This window comes from Gavialis gangeticus, unplaced genomic scaffold (assembly GCF_001723915.1).
Source record: "Gavialis gangeticus isolate Ggan-Ray unplaced genomic scaffold, GavGan_comp1, whole genome shotgun sequence".
NCBI lineage: Eukaryota > Metazoa > Chordata > Crocodylia > Gavialidae > Gavialis > Gavialis gangeticus.
In genome coordinates this window covers 85713960-85729099 of record NW_017729022.1, presented here as the reverse complement: position 1 = coordinate 85729099, position 15140 = coordinate 85713960, and the positions used below count along the sequence as shown (strand labels likewise).

Below are 15140 nucleotides of genomic sequence, written 5' to 3'. Positions count from 1 at the left end.
GGGGGGGGGGGGGGGGGGGGCAGGCTGACCTCAACACAGCCCCACAGGGGGAAGGGGGTGTACCCGGCCCCAACGGGAGGGAAAGGGGTTGGCTCCGACCACCTGGACAGGGAATGGGGTTTGGGGATCTGGCAAGGAGGAGGGTTGGCTGCATTAATGGACACTTCTGCCCTGATGCCAAAGTTTTGGACCTGTGGGGAACCCTGCAGGCCAGATGCAATGGCTCTGTGGGCTGGCTGCATTTAGCCAGGGGGTTGGAGGTTGAGCACCCCTGGTCTATTTAATTAACAAGAAAAACTTCCTGGAAGGGACAGCAGCAAACCTAATAAAAAAATTAAAAATAAGCCCTGTACAGGGAGGTAGAGAGAACTGTAGCTGATTAGACTAGAAAAAGATCGAGGAAAGACATGATAAATGTCTACAAATACTTAAATGGGATGTTATAAAGTGGACAGGGATTAATTATTTCCATTTGTAAAAGAGAGAACAAGAAATAATAGGCTGCAGCAGAGATTTACTTTAAAATGGAGATGGGCTCTATCTGTGCTATTTGAATCTGCATGCATCACTGAATGTTCCTACAATTCATAGGTGTTTGGAATAAGGGCTGGTTCAGGCTTGTTGCTACTTCAAATATTTTTAAATTCAGTTTAGGCAATGGAACAAATTCACAGTTACATATCGATGAAAATGAGGTTAAGGAATAAGATCAGTCTTGCTTCAGTATACAGTTAATAGAATGTCCGTTAGAAATTCCTTCCAGATCAAACATTTCTAGACTCTAATAGCTAGGATGGCTTGGGTGTCCAGAACATGACTGCATTTGAGGTTCAAATCTACCTGGGAGTTCCACAGGGAATAGCATAGGGAGAAGTCCTGGAAGGTGGATGAAAAAGTAAACATTCATCTGGCTGAACAAACAAAAAAGATATTACTATAGCTAAGGTAGAAATCGCTTAGCCTCTATTCAGTTGTCCATTCCCCTTTAGTAAAGAATTTGAGCTCCTGTTTGAATGTAGATGTGCTTAACCTCTGACTTTGACGAGACTTAAAATTATGTTTAAGTGTCTTGTTAAATAGGAGTAGCCTTAAGTACATACTTAATTGTTTTGCTGAACTCAGGTGTTTTTGTGAATGTTACAGTACCTTATACTTTTTTAAAGAAATGTTTCACCATACAAGAACTTCAGTTAATTATGTAGTCACAGTCTACAAGCTAAATCATGAAAGATGCTGGTTATCTAGAGAACTTGGCTGAAATCAGTGGAAGTTGTGGGTGCTCACTGCCTCTGATGGTTTGTATTACGAACAATATTAGGAACCACTTATGTATACTAGTTACGTTATCAATTCCTCTGTGGCTCTTGCTTTATAATCACAACTTCCCATGAGAATGATTTCCTTTCCAAGGAAAACGTCCTGGAAGTTCAAGAAGTCAGAATTAGACTCCAGTGGAATGCTTCTATGTAACAGAGGGCCAAAGTAAATCTATTTTTAATTTGCTCTTTAAGACAGTGGAGTGTTAATACTTCTTAGGGCTCTGTAGGTTATTTAAGGTGATAGCAAAATGTCTACTGAACCTTTCTAGTACTGGTCTTCATTTTCAATCCAGGGACGATAAAGAAGACATTTTGGGGTTTCAAGGCTCAGTTTCATTCTGTTCAACACCATTATCTTGCATGCAAAATTGGGCTCAGGAGATTTAATGAAACCTTTTGGCACTAAAGCAATGACAAATGTAAGGGTATAACTTTTTCTAAACTTTCAAAGGAAGCCAATCCATTTGCACAGACAGTGTCTGAGAAAAGTTTAGAAATGTTATTGATTTTATTGACATTACTTCAAACAGTTGTATGGAATGAAAGTTTATTCATTTGGATGCCTCTATTAACCTTTTTTTTGTAGGTAGGGAAATCGTAGGCAGGAGAACAGCCCTATGTAATGAAGGAGATAGATCTCAATCAAGAGGAGAAAAGCAGAAAGCACAAAGGAGAAAACAGGAGAGACAGAGGGTAATATATGTAAATGTGTCTAAATTAGACTTAGGAGCTTAAGTTTCATGGGAAGTGACTTGGACTTCATAGGTCACTTGTGAAAACTGAGCCCTCATTGGACAGGAGACTTGGCAAATAACTGCATTCTGGTGCTGAGGGGTGTGGTATGAGAAACTAAGTATACTGGTAGACCAACACCCTGAAGTTGTATGAAATGCCTTCAACTCCCCCTGTCTTTAACAGGAACTGTGAGTACTCAGAACCTCTGACAGTCTGGTCTGTAGGTGAAGAGGAAGTAGAATCGAGTATTACAAAGCACTTAGAAGTGTTCACCTAAGGAGAGTGCTCAGTTGGCCAAATACTTGTAATAGGTAATTCAACCTAGAGGTTTATGTCTTGTTCTACTGAGTTTTAGGTCAGGAACTTCCATTTTCAAGCTTATGGATAAAGCAAAAAATTGCTTAACTATAATTTTTGACCCTGGAAGCTAGTTATTACAATAGACACCACTCCTACATACACATTTGTGGGTTCACATGACTGTATGTGGAACATGCAGATATTAAGACTAAAATTTGAAAAACTAGGGAAGAAGTCCTGACTCTACATGTTTTGCCACCAACTTCAGCAAGGTCAGGATTTCACCCTTGGTGTCTACATTGGCATAATTTTAAAAAATGTTCAGAGCCCAGCATTTTCTGAAGTCTAGATGATGAACCCTTTTGAAAATCAGACTTAAGTCAATGACACTTTAAAATTATAGTCAAAATTCAGTCAACATACTATCTTATTTGAAGACAACTCTTTTTTTTTATCTAGGGCTGAGGCACTGACCCAGAAAATGCCTCAATCTGAACTTTTTTTTAACATACAAGTTAAAAAAAATTATTTCCCTAGTTCTTAGAAGAAAGTGGGAGAAAGGAGTCTTTGACTCTGGAAAGATACCAGTCTCTCAAAGTTGAAGATGAAGCTGAATTTCCAAATAAGATAAATCTTGGTATTTTTTACTTCCCAGCCTTAATGCCATGTGTCATCTATTGGACCAGAAAGGAGCCTCTAGCTCATGGTCTCTTGATAAGATACCACAAGTTGCTTCTAAGAGGATGGGTGGTCCTGTGGTGATGACAAAGACTTGGGAATGGACAGATTTTTGGGTGCGATACAGACTTTGCTGCAGACGTATCACCTCACTGGTTTGATTCCAGAGACCTAACCATATTCCTTTCACCCGTTTACCATCCACTGTTACTTTCCCTCTTGCTGGAGGTAACTTCAAATTAGCACATCCTTGGTCTTAGGTTCTGTATACTCTGTTAGCTCTAGTGCATAAATTACATTAGATGTAGTTTAAGACATCTGCAGATGAAGTTGAAATGTCAGTGTTTACAGAGCTTTGACAAGCCAGCTACTTTACTTGTAACACTTTTCATAGGCATGTACAGTGGTTACCACCAAATAAGAATTTGCTAACAATTACTGAATACTTCTAAGGAGAGGAAAATAAACACAGCATCTCAGATACTATTTTATGGCAAGTGTTGATGAATGCTGACTTCTTAAGAGTAACTATTGTATCTATATAAACACAGAGGCTGTGTTCCCAGAAGCAGGAATGTGTGGTTTATGGTACCCCAAAGCCTTTTCAGGTGTTGAAAAATGCACATGGTGCATGCTAATCTGTTCACCATGCTGCATATTTGCAGCACAGGAGCAAAATTAGATACTGGGAAGTACTGGTATCTAAAAGAAACGCACCAAAAAAAAAAAAAAAAAGAGAAGGGCTGCTGGCCAGGCTCCTGGAACCTGGATTGCCATTGCTTTGGCCCTGGGAGGCCCCCAGAACCCCAGGTAAGGCTGCTGGGGCCTTTCCAGGTGCTGGCCCCAGCCTCCCCTACCCACCTGGGGCACCTTGCTGTGCGCCACAATGTGTATGCAGGCGTGTGCCTGGGGACAGGTAGCAGTGGCACAAATATATGCTGCTGCTATTTTTCGTCAGGGAAATGCATGTGTGCACTTATGGGGGATGTGCCCAGAGGGGGCTAAAGAGTTATGGATGTGATGACACAGTTATCACTGCTGGGGCTACCTTAACTTTAATGTATGTCATTTCAATTGCTTGCTCTTTTATAGTGCAACTTGAACTTTATATTTTGTGGCTTTCACGAATTAGTGATTTGTTTTGGTTTTTAAAAATCAACTATAAAAGTTTCTTTATTTTCCTTTTAGTTATTGATACTGTATTTGCAGTCTTACCTCCAGTTTAAGTTTCGGGTTTTTTTTGCATGGGAATAACTTGGAACTGCGAAAAAGGATAACACATTATTCTTTTTCCCTTCCAAAGCAGTGATCTAATAAAGCCATAGTCTAGAAGTCTAACAACTTCAGAGATGTCCCTAAAAACTAATAACTAGCAAACTGTTATCATCTGAAGCCTCAATACACCATACTATATAAAGGAAAAAATAATGGAAGGAATTAGGAAGAAAAAAAAAAGTGTAGCTGAAAAAACCCCAAACTCAAGAGCTAAAATTTAGGATACTGGAGGGAATGTATGAGAAATGAGGCAATCTGTAGCAGCCATTACTGAAAAGCATTTATCAGAAGAAATGTTTTTGGCTCCTAATAGTAGATGAATAAGAACTGATAAGCAGATCCTGAATGACTCACATCCAGTCATGCAAATGATACAAGGACCCAAGAGTGCAGAGATTGGAGAGGAGGAGGATCTTTTGTAAAACCTATCTTCAGAGAAGATAATGTTAGCTTAGAGATTCATTTCGTATGAGTAAATAGTGTACAATGCCAAAAGTACTTTAATATTTATTATTGATTTTCTTGTTCACGTTGCTTTGTGTGCTCTCAATTGCATTGCCCATGAGAGATACAGCTTTCAGATCCTACAGAGATAGATGCCACCGAAATATGGTACAGACAGACAAATACATTCTTTGTAGTCAAATGCTGAGAAATTGTGTCTGCTTTCTTTTCTCATTTAAGTTTTCCTTTTCTTCATAGTTTGTATTAATATTCTTATTCAAGTAAATCTAATTTCTGTTTTGGAGAGATTCTCTTCAAATATTATTTTAATCTCTGCTCCTTATCTCAATCACCAGGTATGAGCTGACACCACCAGAATAATCTAACTTTAATCCACATGTAGGGGATATGCTGAGTAGGGGTATTTGAAGCAGGCAGTATTCAGATTCAGATTCAGCCCAGTTTAGGGGACAGTGATTCGATTTGCTGATTCAGGTCACTGTCCCGATTCGATTCGGTGAAATCTGAAACTGAAGATTCGATTCTGATTCAGAGAATCAGCGATTTGGCCATAGACAAAGTTTTATATGTTTTTCCTATTTACCTTGAGGTACCAGGCACAGCTCATGAGTGCTGAGATGGTGGGGCAGATGGAGCATCCCATGGGAGTGTGGGGGGATCCTCTGTGCACTCAGTGGCAGACCCGGAAGTGGACTGGAAGTACTTGCATTCCACTTCTGGGTCTGCCACTGAGCACATGGGGGACACCCCCCAGTCCTCCAGCTCACCAATTGGCCACAGGGGGACCCCCCTGCCCGAGACCCAGGAGGCACCAGTTGCTGAGCCGGGGGGGGCCGGGTGGAGCATGTGCTCTGCGGCAAACCAGGAAATGGACTGGAAGTACTTCTGGCCCACTTCCGGGCCTGCCACTGAGAGCATGGAGGACTCCCCCATGCTCCCTATGGATGCTCCATCTGCTCCACCATCTCAGCGTTCATGAGCCGCGCCTGGTACCTCGAGGTACATAGAAAAAACATATAAACTGGTGTCTATGGCTGAATCAGCAAATCTTTCCAAATCGCTCTGAATCCATTTGGAGGCTTCTGATTTGCTTTGGAGAGATTAACAGGTCTCCTGATTCAATTTGGATTCGGAGATTAGGCCACTGAATCAGACTGAATTTCCTCCAAATCGAATCAGCGACTGAAGCTTTGCACAGCCCTAATCCTGAGATACTCTAAATAAGGATGGTCAACCTGTGACAAGTATGCCACAAATAGCATGGGCAGCATATGTGTGCGGCACATGGCAGATCACACTAGGAGCAGGCAGCCCAGCAGCAAATAGGGGAGAAAGCAGACAGCAGAACAGCAGATCAGTCAGCAGAAGGGGATTGTGGTGGCACACCTGCCAAAAAGCTTGGTCCCCACTACTCTAAATTTTGAAAGAGAAATGCCTTAAAGCCAGTGGCAGGTAGAATGTAGCTTCAGATTCATGTTCACAAGACAAGGTGATAGTGATTAGCAACACAAGCTTCCTGCAGTTGAGACCCTTTCCCTATTTCCTTTAGAATCTTTGTCAGTTAATTTTACAATGCACCGAGGCTCAAGTCACATCTACGCTGGAATCTTGCCACATTGAGAGAACCAGATAGAACACAATAGCCCAAATCACAGTTAAAATCTAGATTAATCCCACAGATTAGACAGGACCATTTTTTTAAAGGAGGTTCCTGACATATTCTATAACCCTGCCAAAGTCCAAGGCATAGTTCAGAAGTGCAGAGATGTCTGGTATACAATAAAAAAAAGTCTTATTTTAACTCTGATGGGACTAACTTAGTGTTACTGGGTCTCTTAAATCAATAGTGGTTACAATACTCAAGAACTGAAGCAAGCTGCACAAAAACCTCCAGGGGAAGGGCGAGAATTAATTTTAAAGTCAGCATTAAGAACAGAGTTAGAGCCATAATTAAGATAAACATGAGGGACATGATCTAGGCCAATGTCAGAACTAAGATTAGGATAAGAATTAGTGTCAGACTGAGGGTCATAATCAGGATTATCACTGAAGCCTAGAGGGATTTTTTGATCTTCTTTATGAAACCTGTGGTCAGTCAGTCTAGTGCCTTGGTTAACAATAATACCATTATTGCATACAGTTATCTTTGTTGGTTAGAAAATAACATTGCATTAGTAATCAGGATTTGTGAGAGACATTTCACATGCTGGAAGGGCTATCCAATAGCATTCTTGGTCAACAAAGGTATATTGCATATCTGTAAGCCAATATTCCATCTGCCATCTTTAAATATTTAAATATTTTGATATTAATAGAAAGGCAACATTCAAATGTTCTTTAATGCTGTCAGGTAAAAGATCCCATTGCACCCTTGCTGCATGGAATTAATCATAGTGAGTTAGCAACCCCCCCCCCCCCAAAATATCAAGGCAGAGTCCCATGTTTTCAGAGTGACCACACAGCATTAGTGGTCCCTGGAATGGGTCATTTTCGGATACGTACCCAGTACAGTACATCTGTCCAGCCTTCCATAGTGATGCACTGAAACACAGTTAACATGGCAAAAGCAAAATTGTCAAAGTTTGTAATGCCATGCTTAGGGCCTTCCCAGCCAGCTTTGCACTCTGTGCCATTCTGACACTGCCGTCCATGTGCTGACTGAGGAGCACAAGGAGAAGGATCCTCTTCTGCAGGTGTATCTTAAATGACAGGAAGACAAAAACAGAAAAAGAGAGAATTAAATACTGCCTGGTTCACTAGGAAAACAAATGAAGGGCATATGCTTTTGGGACAAGACTTTTGCTATGCACCTGGCAAACTGTTTGAGGACAACCCCAAAAACTATTGGTTGAAATGAGTGACACGTGATTTCTGGTTTGTTTTAAAGCAGTGGTTTTCAACCTTTTTTCATTTGTAGACTCCTAAAAAAATTTGAATGGAGGTGGAGACCCCTTTGAATTGTAAGTGTGGTATTCACATACTTTAGATTGATCATGGTTATCTTTTGCAGACCCCTTAGCATAGTCTCCAGGGATCCACAGACCACAGGTTGAAAACCACTGTTTTAGAGGATGGCCATATCAAAGCTGTGATACGCCCCGTGTAATGTGCATCCACAAGGAACAGTGCTCTTAAACACCACAGAGGGTACCAAAATACTTATACTGGATTTCTCTGCAGTGCACTTTGCAAGCATCATTTCCTATACTCCAATTCACCAGCACTCTGGGTTAACTTTGGAAGGCCACTTATGCCCCCTAGAGCAGCTCTAAGTGAAGTTTTCTTTCTGTGGAGAGCCTAACCTCTGTAGGAGCCGTGTTTCAGCCCCATGGAGCTATTAAGGTAGGCTGGACTAATGTTGAACTCCTGTGTGATCCTCTACAACTCTCCCCTTCTGAGCTTAGACACTTCACAGGATCTTATCTTCAATTCTGTAGTGCTTAGACGTGCTGCAAGACTATATTCTGTAGGGGTGTGTGAAGTGGGTCCTATCTGATGTGGATCCAGATTCGGCCCAAATCAGGGCCAGTGATTCGATTAGTTGATTTGAATCACTAGCCCTGATTTGATTCAGCTGAATCTGAAGATTCGATGCTGATTCAGACATAGACAGAGCTTTTTTTCTACATACCTCAAGGTACCAGCATGGCTTGTGAATACTGTGATGCTGGGGTCCATGGAGTGTCCCACAGGAGGGTGGGGGCCCTCCATGTGCTCGGCAGCAAACCCAGAAGTTGACTGGAAGTATTTCTGGTCCACTTCTGGGTCTGCTGGGGAGCGTGCTGCCCCCCCCGGGCTCAGTGATTGGCAGCAGGGGGACTCCAGGTTCCCCCCCCCAGATCCAGGAGGCACCAGTTGCTGAGCCAGGTGAACGCGGGGGGCCCCCTAGGGCACCACCCAGTGTACCCGGAAGTGGACTGGAAGTGCTCCTGATCCACTTCCAGGTCTGCTGCTGAGCACGCTGGGGAGCCCCCATGCTTCTGTGGGATGCTCTGTGCACCTCAGCGTTGCAGCATTCACAAGCTGCCTGCTACCTAGAGGTATGTAGAAAAAACATTTAAAGCTGTCTCTATGTCCGAATTGCCGAATCTTTCTGAATCTCTCCAAATCGATTTGGAGGGTTCTGATTCGATTTGGAGAGATTAAAGGGTCCACTGATTTGATTCAGATTTGGAGATTTGGCCACCAAATCAGGCCCAATCTCTGCTAAATCGAATCAGGGACCGGAGCTTCACACAGCCCTAATATTCTGATTACTCTTCTCTCTAGGTCATACAGGTTTGAGGTACCAAGACCTTTGTAAAACCAGGGATTTCTACAACAGGTCTATTTTTAACTCCTTTGTGCATCAAAAAGTCCAGAAGAGACAATTTTAAGACATATAAATGAACACAAATATTAAGACTAGATACTGAACACATTTCTGCTAATATGTAATGAGCACAGTTGGCCAAAAGGGGTACACTCAGGTTGTCCTTATTCAGACAAAGCTGCCATTGACAGTGATAGGGTTTTTTTCCTGTATGAAGACTGAAGAATCAGGTCCTTCATTTATAACAGATATGCGGGACTTCATTTTGCTTGCTTATTTTTACTATATATTTCATGCAATAGGTTTCCAAAAAGTTTGATCACATTTATACCAAAGTACACCAGAGTACCAAGACTGGAATCAGGTATTGTAATCTGTAGTAATTAAACAAAAAATGCATATTTTTAAATGATTGTAAAACTACTTGGCATGTCATTACAGTGCCAGTATATTTTCTAGCAATTGAAATTTGGTGTTTTTATAGAAAGACAGAAACTAAAGACCTCTTTTGGCACTTTCCTTCTGTGTATGTTGCTGGCATATGATCAGGACTAGGTCAGAGTCATCAGTACCCAGCACCTCACAGAGAATCATTGCTGCTCAGGTCAGACAAAGCAGATGGTTTGACAAATGAGCAACAAACCATAGGACTAATTTGGGAGTCACGTCCTGATGGATTTAGTGGGAAAGATTCCTTTGATTAACTCCTTTTTACTTTCATACTACCTGCACTTCTAACCACAGTCATATCCTGAGATATAAAAACAAAGTCCTTATGGTAATGCTCCTTGATTAGAAACTTCTCTGCTATAGCAGGAGATTAAAATTAAAATATATTAGGGACTGGACAAGTAATAGGATACAGGAGTCATTCATCTCTCTGGTGCTGAGTAAAATCCAACTCAGTTTACTAGTGACAAAGTTATTACAATATTATTGCTGCTTTAATCTATGTAAAATGAACTGGAGGCTTGGTCCATGTCAAGCAACCCCATAAAATAACAATGGTATGTTTGGCAAGAATTGCCAGCTTTACTGGTAATCTCAAGAGAAAGGCCAATGACTGAATTCATATGAAGAGTGAAATATATCATCTAAAGATGACAGTGTCTCTCCACATCACTTAGATTCCTCTCTGTGAGGCAGAGCTGACATAGTTGCTCCTAAGACTTTTACCTGTTTTGTAAAGAGTTGAAGGACTTCTATCCCCAGTGCTAGCTCTTGGGCCCCTTTCACTTACAGTAAATTCACTAACTTTTCAATACCATGAAAGTTACAACATATGGAGAAAGCCGCACTTAGGAAATAACTGTACGTAAGTTGTCATCCCTTCTCTTCCATTCAAGTGTCTCTGTAAGGAGGAACCTATAACCTTGCTGTCTGGTTGCTGTCCTGAAACCTGGGTCTCTTGAGGCAGTCAGCTTGTCTTTGTTCCCTGCAAGCATAAGGACTCCAGAAATTGCCACTAGTGCTGTGCTTTTGTTAACACAACCTGACACGACTAAGCCACTGTGAAGCCTATAAGTATGCCCTATGAAGTGCAGCATCTGCAGATGGAATCTGTGACTGGTGCTCCTTGGTTCACTGTCCAATAGGTCAGTCTCCACATGGATAGTTTTTCCTTTCCCTGGGAAGATGAAGACTTAGAGAGTGGTGGGTGAATCATGTGGGGAAACAGAATGAAGAGGGAATGCAAAATGAAAATGCAAAAAAGATGCCTCTAGGCAATGAATTCTCTTTCTTCCCTCTCGTCTCCTTTGGTTATCTCTGTATTATTTATATTATGTATGTAGGGAGCCCTCTGCTTAACTGTTTGCTCTTCTGTGATAGTCTCTAGCCCTGATGTATTTTTGATACAGCAGCCTGAAATATGTCCAGACTTCTTTCGACATAAACAAACACATGGTCCTCTCCTCAGAGGCAGAGTATGAAATGCATTTTTGAATGAGTATGAGTTCTTGAATAAGAACCTTGAACTCCCCTGAGGGTGGCACAGGTTGCAGCCCTCATTGGTTTGGCCTGCATTGCTAGCTTTTAGCTAGCCTCATGATAGCCAAGATTTTGTCCTCAGTGTAGACAAGAATGCTTATGAATGAATTATCTGGGGATGGTTAACTCGAGGATCCTTCTAAACCAGGAAAATCCCACTAAAACAACATAGAACTCAAAGTACAGGAGTACTTCGGCTGCTATTTAGCCCTGAAGTGATTGGTGTTATATAAATCTCTAAATTAGACAAAACATACTTGTAACAGGGAGTCAGAGGTTCCTGTTACTTTAAGTGGAGAAGCAGCAGTAGGGAGTTTCCCCAGTTGGGGGAAACACTGTACTTGAGGAGCTGGCTGCAGGGGAATAGGCAGCCAGGAGAAAAGCCAGAGGCTCTGCAATAGGACAGTAGGGTAGATCCCTGCTACAAGCAGCCAGGGCACTGCTAAAGCAGTCAGAGTAGCAGTTGCAAGCTAACGAGGAGTTAGCCATCAGGTTCTAATTGTAAACCCATTGTGGGTGGCCGGGGAAGCCACCTGACTGGAAGGTGCAGGGCTTGGGAGGCATATAAACCCAGGGCCTGAGCCAGGGCAGGCAGTGTGGCTCTGCAGGCGATGGGAAGAAGAGCTCTGCTGTGAGACAGCTGTAGCTGGGTAACAGACTAAGATCCTGCCATACCTGGGAACTGCAAGGAAGGAGTTGAGGACTTGTAGGGAACTACGACCCAGGATGAGTAGGGTTTTGTTATACAGTCAGTGGGATAAGAGTTTTAGTTATAGCCAGTCTGCTTATGTTATCATTTGAGCCTTACTGGTGAACTGGGTTGTGACTTTCAGGGAGGAGGAGGTTGCCATAGTACCAGAGGGCAGGAGAGGGCTTCAGCCCACCCAGGACAGAGGCAGGGTACCCAAGAGTGTTTTAAGCCCTGTCAGGGTTGGGCTCAGAGGCAAAAGCAGGCTGAGGCTGAGAGGGCCAAAGCCTAGGTGGGAGAGACAGGAGAGGCAGCCTGAGGCCAAGGAGGCCAGGGGCCCACAGCCCAAGAGGGATGGAGACCAGGGCTGGGGCCCACAGCCTGAGAGGGGTGGAGACCATGACTGGCACTGTGGGCCTGGGCCAAAGGGCCCAGCTAGAGGAAAGGGGAGGAGCCTGAGAAGGCCAAGGCCTCAACAAGGGCATTGAGGCCCGAGGAGGCCTGATATTGGACTGTGGCCAATTACTCACTAAAACAATTACTTGGCACCATCTGTGAGGTATAAGCATGGCTACAAGGGAGGTCAGAGGCAATGACCCAACAGCTGCTCTTGGGGCATGAAGGGTCAGGAGGGCCCACTGAGTGTGTGGACCAGAGTGAGTCAAGAAGGATCCACTGGCAGGAAAAAGGACTAGGGCTCACTCTAGGACGCTTGAGCAGCCTCCCTTTTCAAGAACCAATAACCATAACAAGGCGTGGCAGGTAGGAGAAAAGGGAGAGTATCTGAGTGGCCCAAGTGAGGTAGGAGTTATAGCCACCAGGGGGCGTCACAACGCCAGTCCTGTTATAATGCTCTATGGCTAAACACATGCTTTCTGGCTCCAGGTCTGTCAATAAGTCTACTTGCCCCAGCAAACACACACAGTCGGTGTCACCTTTTGGACACACACAGTTACACATGCAAAGACTTTCTAATCATGGCCTTCCCAACACAGGGAAAAGAAAATTGTGAGACTGACCAACCAAACGCAGCACGTTTTCTCTGCTTTCATTAAACAAAACCCCTGTAGTTTTCACTTTATCTGGTAAATAAGCACCATCTGAGTACCTTTTCTCACATTCTTGCACTCCAATTAACAATTGCTCCATATTTTATGTTGTCATTTACACTAATGCACACAGTGCTAGCTGGATGTTGAAAGATCAGAATGGAAGTATTTAATGCCTACCTTCTATTGGTAGAAATGTTAATACAAAATGCAGGACAACAGTGAATCAGGCTTCACTGCACATAACATGTCCCTTACCTGCTAATGCCCCATGCACATGGTAGCAGGTCTTGTGCATCTTCCCCATGAATAGCTCCAGCCCAATTATGGCATAGATAATTATGACAAACAGCACCAGCAGGGCAATGTGCAACAAGGGAACCATGGCCTTGATGATTGAATTTAAAACCACCTGGAGACCTGAAATTAGAGCAGAAGGCAGCACTATCAGTAAAAGAACAAAACAAAACTAATCAGCTATTGGAGACTATAAATTGAAGACAAATGCTTCATTTTTAATGAGCATATAAAACATCTCTCTCCCCCAGCACTTGTTAACCCAAAAATATAAAGACTTACATTTATAAAGCACCTTTCATCAAAAAGAGTCCCAGACTGCTTTACACATTTGCCATAGCAACCTGACTTACAAACTAAAATACTGTAGGGATCATTTCATCTACCAGACGTCACCACCTCTGGGCTGAAACACAATAACTGTTTCTGTAGTTTCCTGAAAACCAGCTATAAAGTATTCCTCAGGGTCTACACAAGGGATGAATGACATGGGCTGCATACACACATTCAAATGATCTGAAAGAACTCTCCCAGGTTTTTCTACTAGTTTTCTGGTAGAAAACTTAGCATCAAATGTCTGTTTAGGTATCTCTGGGTAAGTCCTTGAAGAGCAGACAGCTTGCAGTACTGATTCTGTGCAGCAAGGGGGGACCTCAGCATGCTTTGTAGGTCCAGAGGCAGATAGAAACAGTGTATAGAGCAACCTTAATTGGCTGACTGAGACTGTTCAGTCAGCCTACGTCTCCCTGCAGTGTAATGTAGGAGTGTGTAGGGGGTACGTTCTGTTCCCTGCTTGGCTGGAACAGTACAGTCCAGCAAGTGATGCACTGTCCTTTTGGGGGCGGGGGTGAGAGGGTAGGAACAGGAGGATGGGGGAGAAGGGCAAATCATCTGGAGATGCTTGAGGACTATGCTGTGGCTTCTCTCAAAAAATAACATATACTGACATTTGCCCTTCCAGGAAAAATTCTCCTGGGAGTTACTGAACCCTGGTTGTTCCTGGGTTATTTTCCTCCTGGAGTGGCCAGTTTTCTTTTGGGAGAAAAATCCTGAACAATTGTGGTTGCTCCTGGGAGAGCAGTGACTTTCTCAGGAGAAACTGAATGTTTGTACATGGCCATAGAAAGAACATGAGAAGGGGCCTCAAGACTTCTACTGTCAGGTCCTTGGTTTTCTTAGGTTTTGAAGAGCTGAAAGCAATCAACAGGTCATCTAATGTTGTCTTGACTAGAATGATCCTCAAAAGGCAACTTTATTCATGGAGAGGCACTAGCAAGCACTTTGGCTTTGCCCCATCCTATTTCAGTCTGCCCAAAAATGAACTCTCTGCCCCTGGTTCTTGAAGTAGAACTGGCTGTGATGGCTTTACACTATTTGAGATCTGGAGATTCTCCCTACAGCAAGAGTATCCTCAGTTGCCCTCTCCACCCCTTTTGAAACAGGAAATGAGGTGCAGAATAAAATTTTGCAATAGGAAAAAGCTTAATTATGTAGTTAAGGTCTAGAAATGGGAATCATGAAAGGTGGCCTCTATTTTTGCATTTGCCCAAAACCTCTGGTATGACTATGGTAAAGGCATGTATGGCCTTGTGGTAAAGTTTCCCTAGGCAGTAATTCCAGCTGCTGTAGCAAATTTGGTGGCATAATGTGCCTTAAATGACTTGGGGCACAGCAAACTAAACTCCTCCAAGGAGTTTTAGTTTGCTGCTCTACAGCCATGGAGTGAAGCACCACACTCTGTGCAGCTCAGGGGCTCTGCAGGAAGCCTATGCAGGCAGCTTGGTAGCAGCCCAGGAAGGCAGGCTCTGCCCAACATCTTTTTTTTCCCCCCCTTTAACCTGCCTGCCTGAGCTGCACAAGGGCTTGGTGCTTCCCTCCACAGCTGCGGTGCCCCCCCAGGACTACCCATGCTGGGTGCCTGCAGGTGGGTGTTGCTGCCATGCTGCTGCCTCTCCTGCAGCCCAGGAACCACTCTGCCTGCTGGCAGCTCGCCCTTCCCTCCCTACCACCGGAAAGGCAGGTAAGTTTGGGTG

The 15140-nt window shown here is 43.3% G+C and overlaps 1 protein-coding gene across 4 annotated transcripts in view; it reads right to left on the bottom strand.

Annotated features, from left to right (window-relative positions):
* CACNA1C (calcium voltage-gated channel subunit alpha1 C) overlaps positions 1 to 15140 on the bottom strand; it is a 790825-nt gene that overhangs the window by 249611 nt on the left and 526074 nt on the right. For all 4 annotated transcript variants that reach the window (XM_019515544.1, XM_019515545.1, XM_019515546.1 and 1 more), the window contains exons 6-7: positions 13069 to 13230; positions 7275 to 7471 (exon numbers count right to left, since the gene is read on the bottom strand). In XM_019515544.1, the coding sequence (XP_019371089.1) occupies positions 7275 to 7471; positions 13069 to 13230 (359 nt within the window). The remainder of the gene's footprint in view (positions 1 to 7274; positions 7472 to 13068; positions 13231 to 15140) is intronic.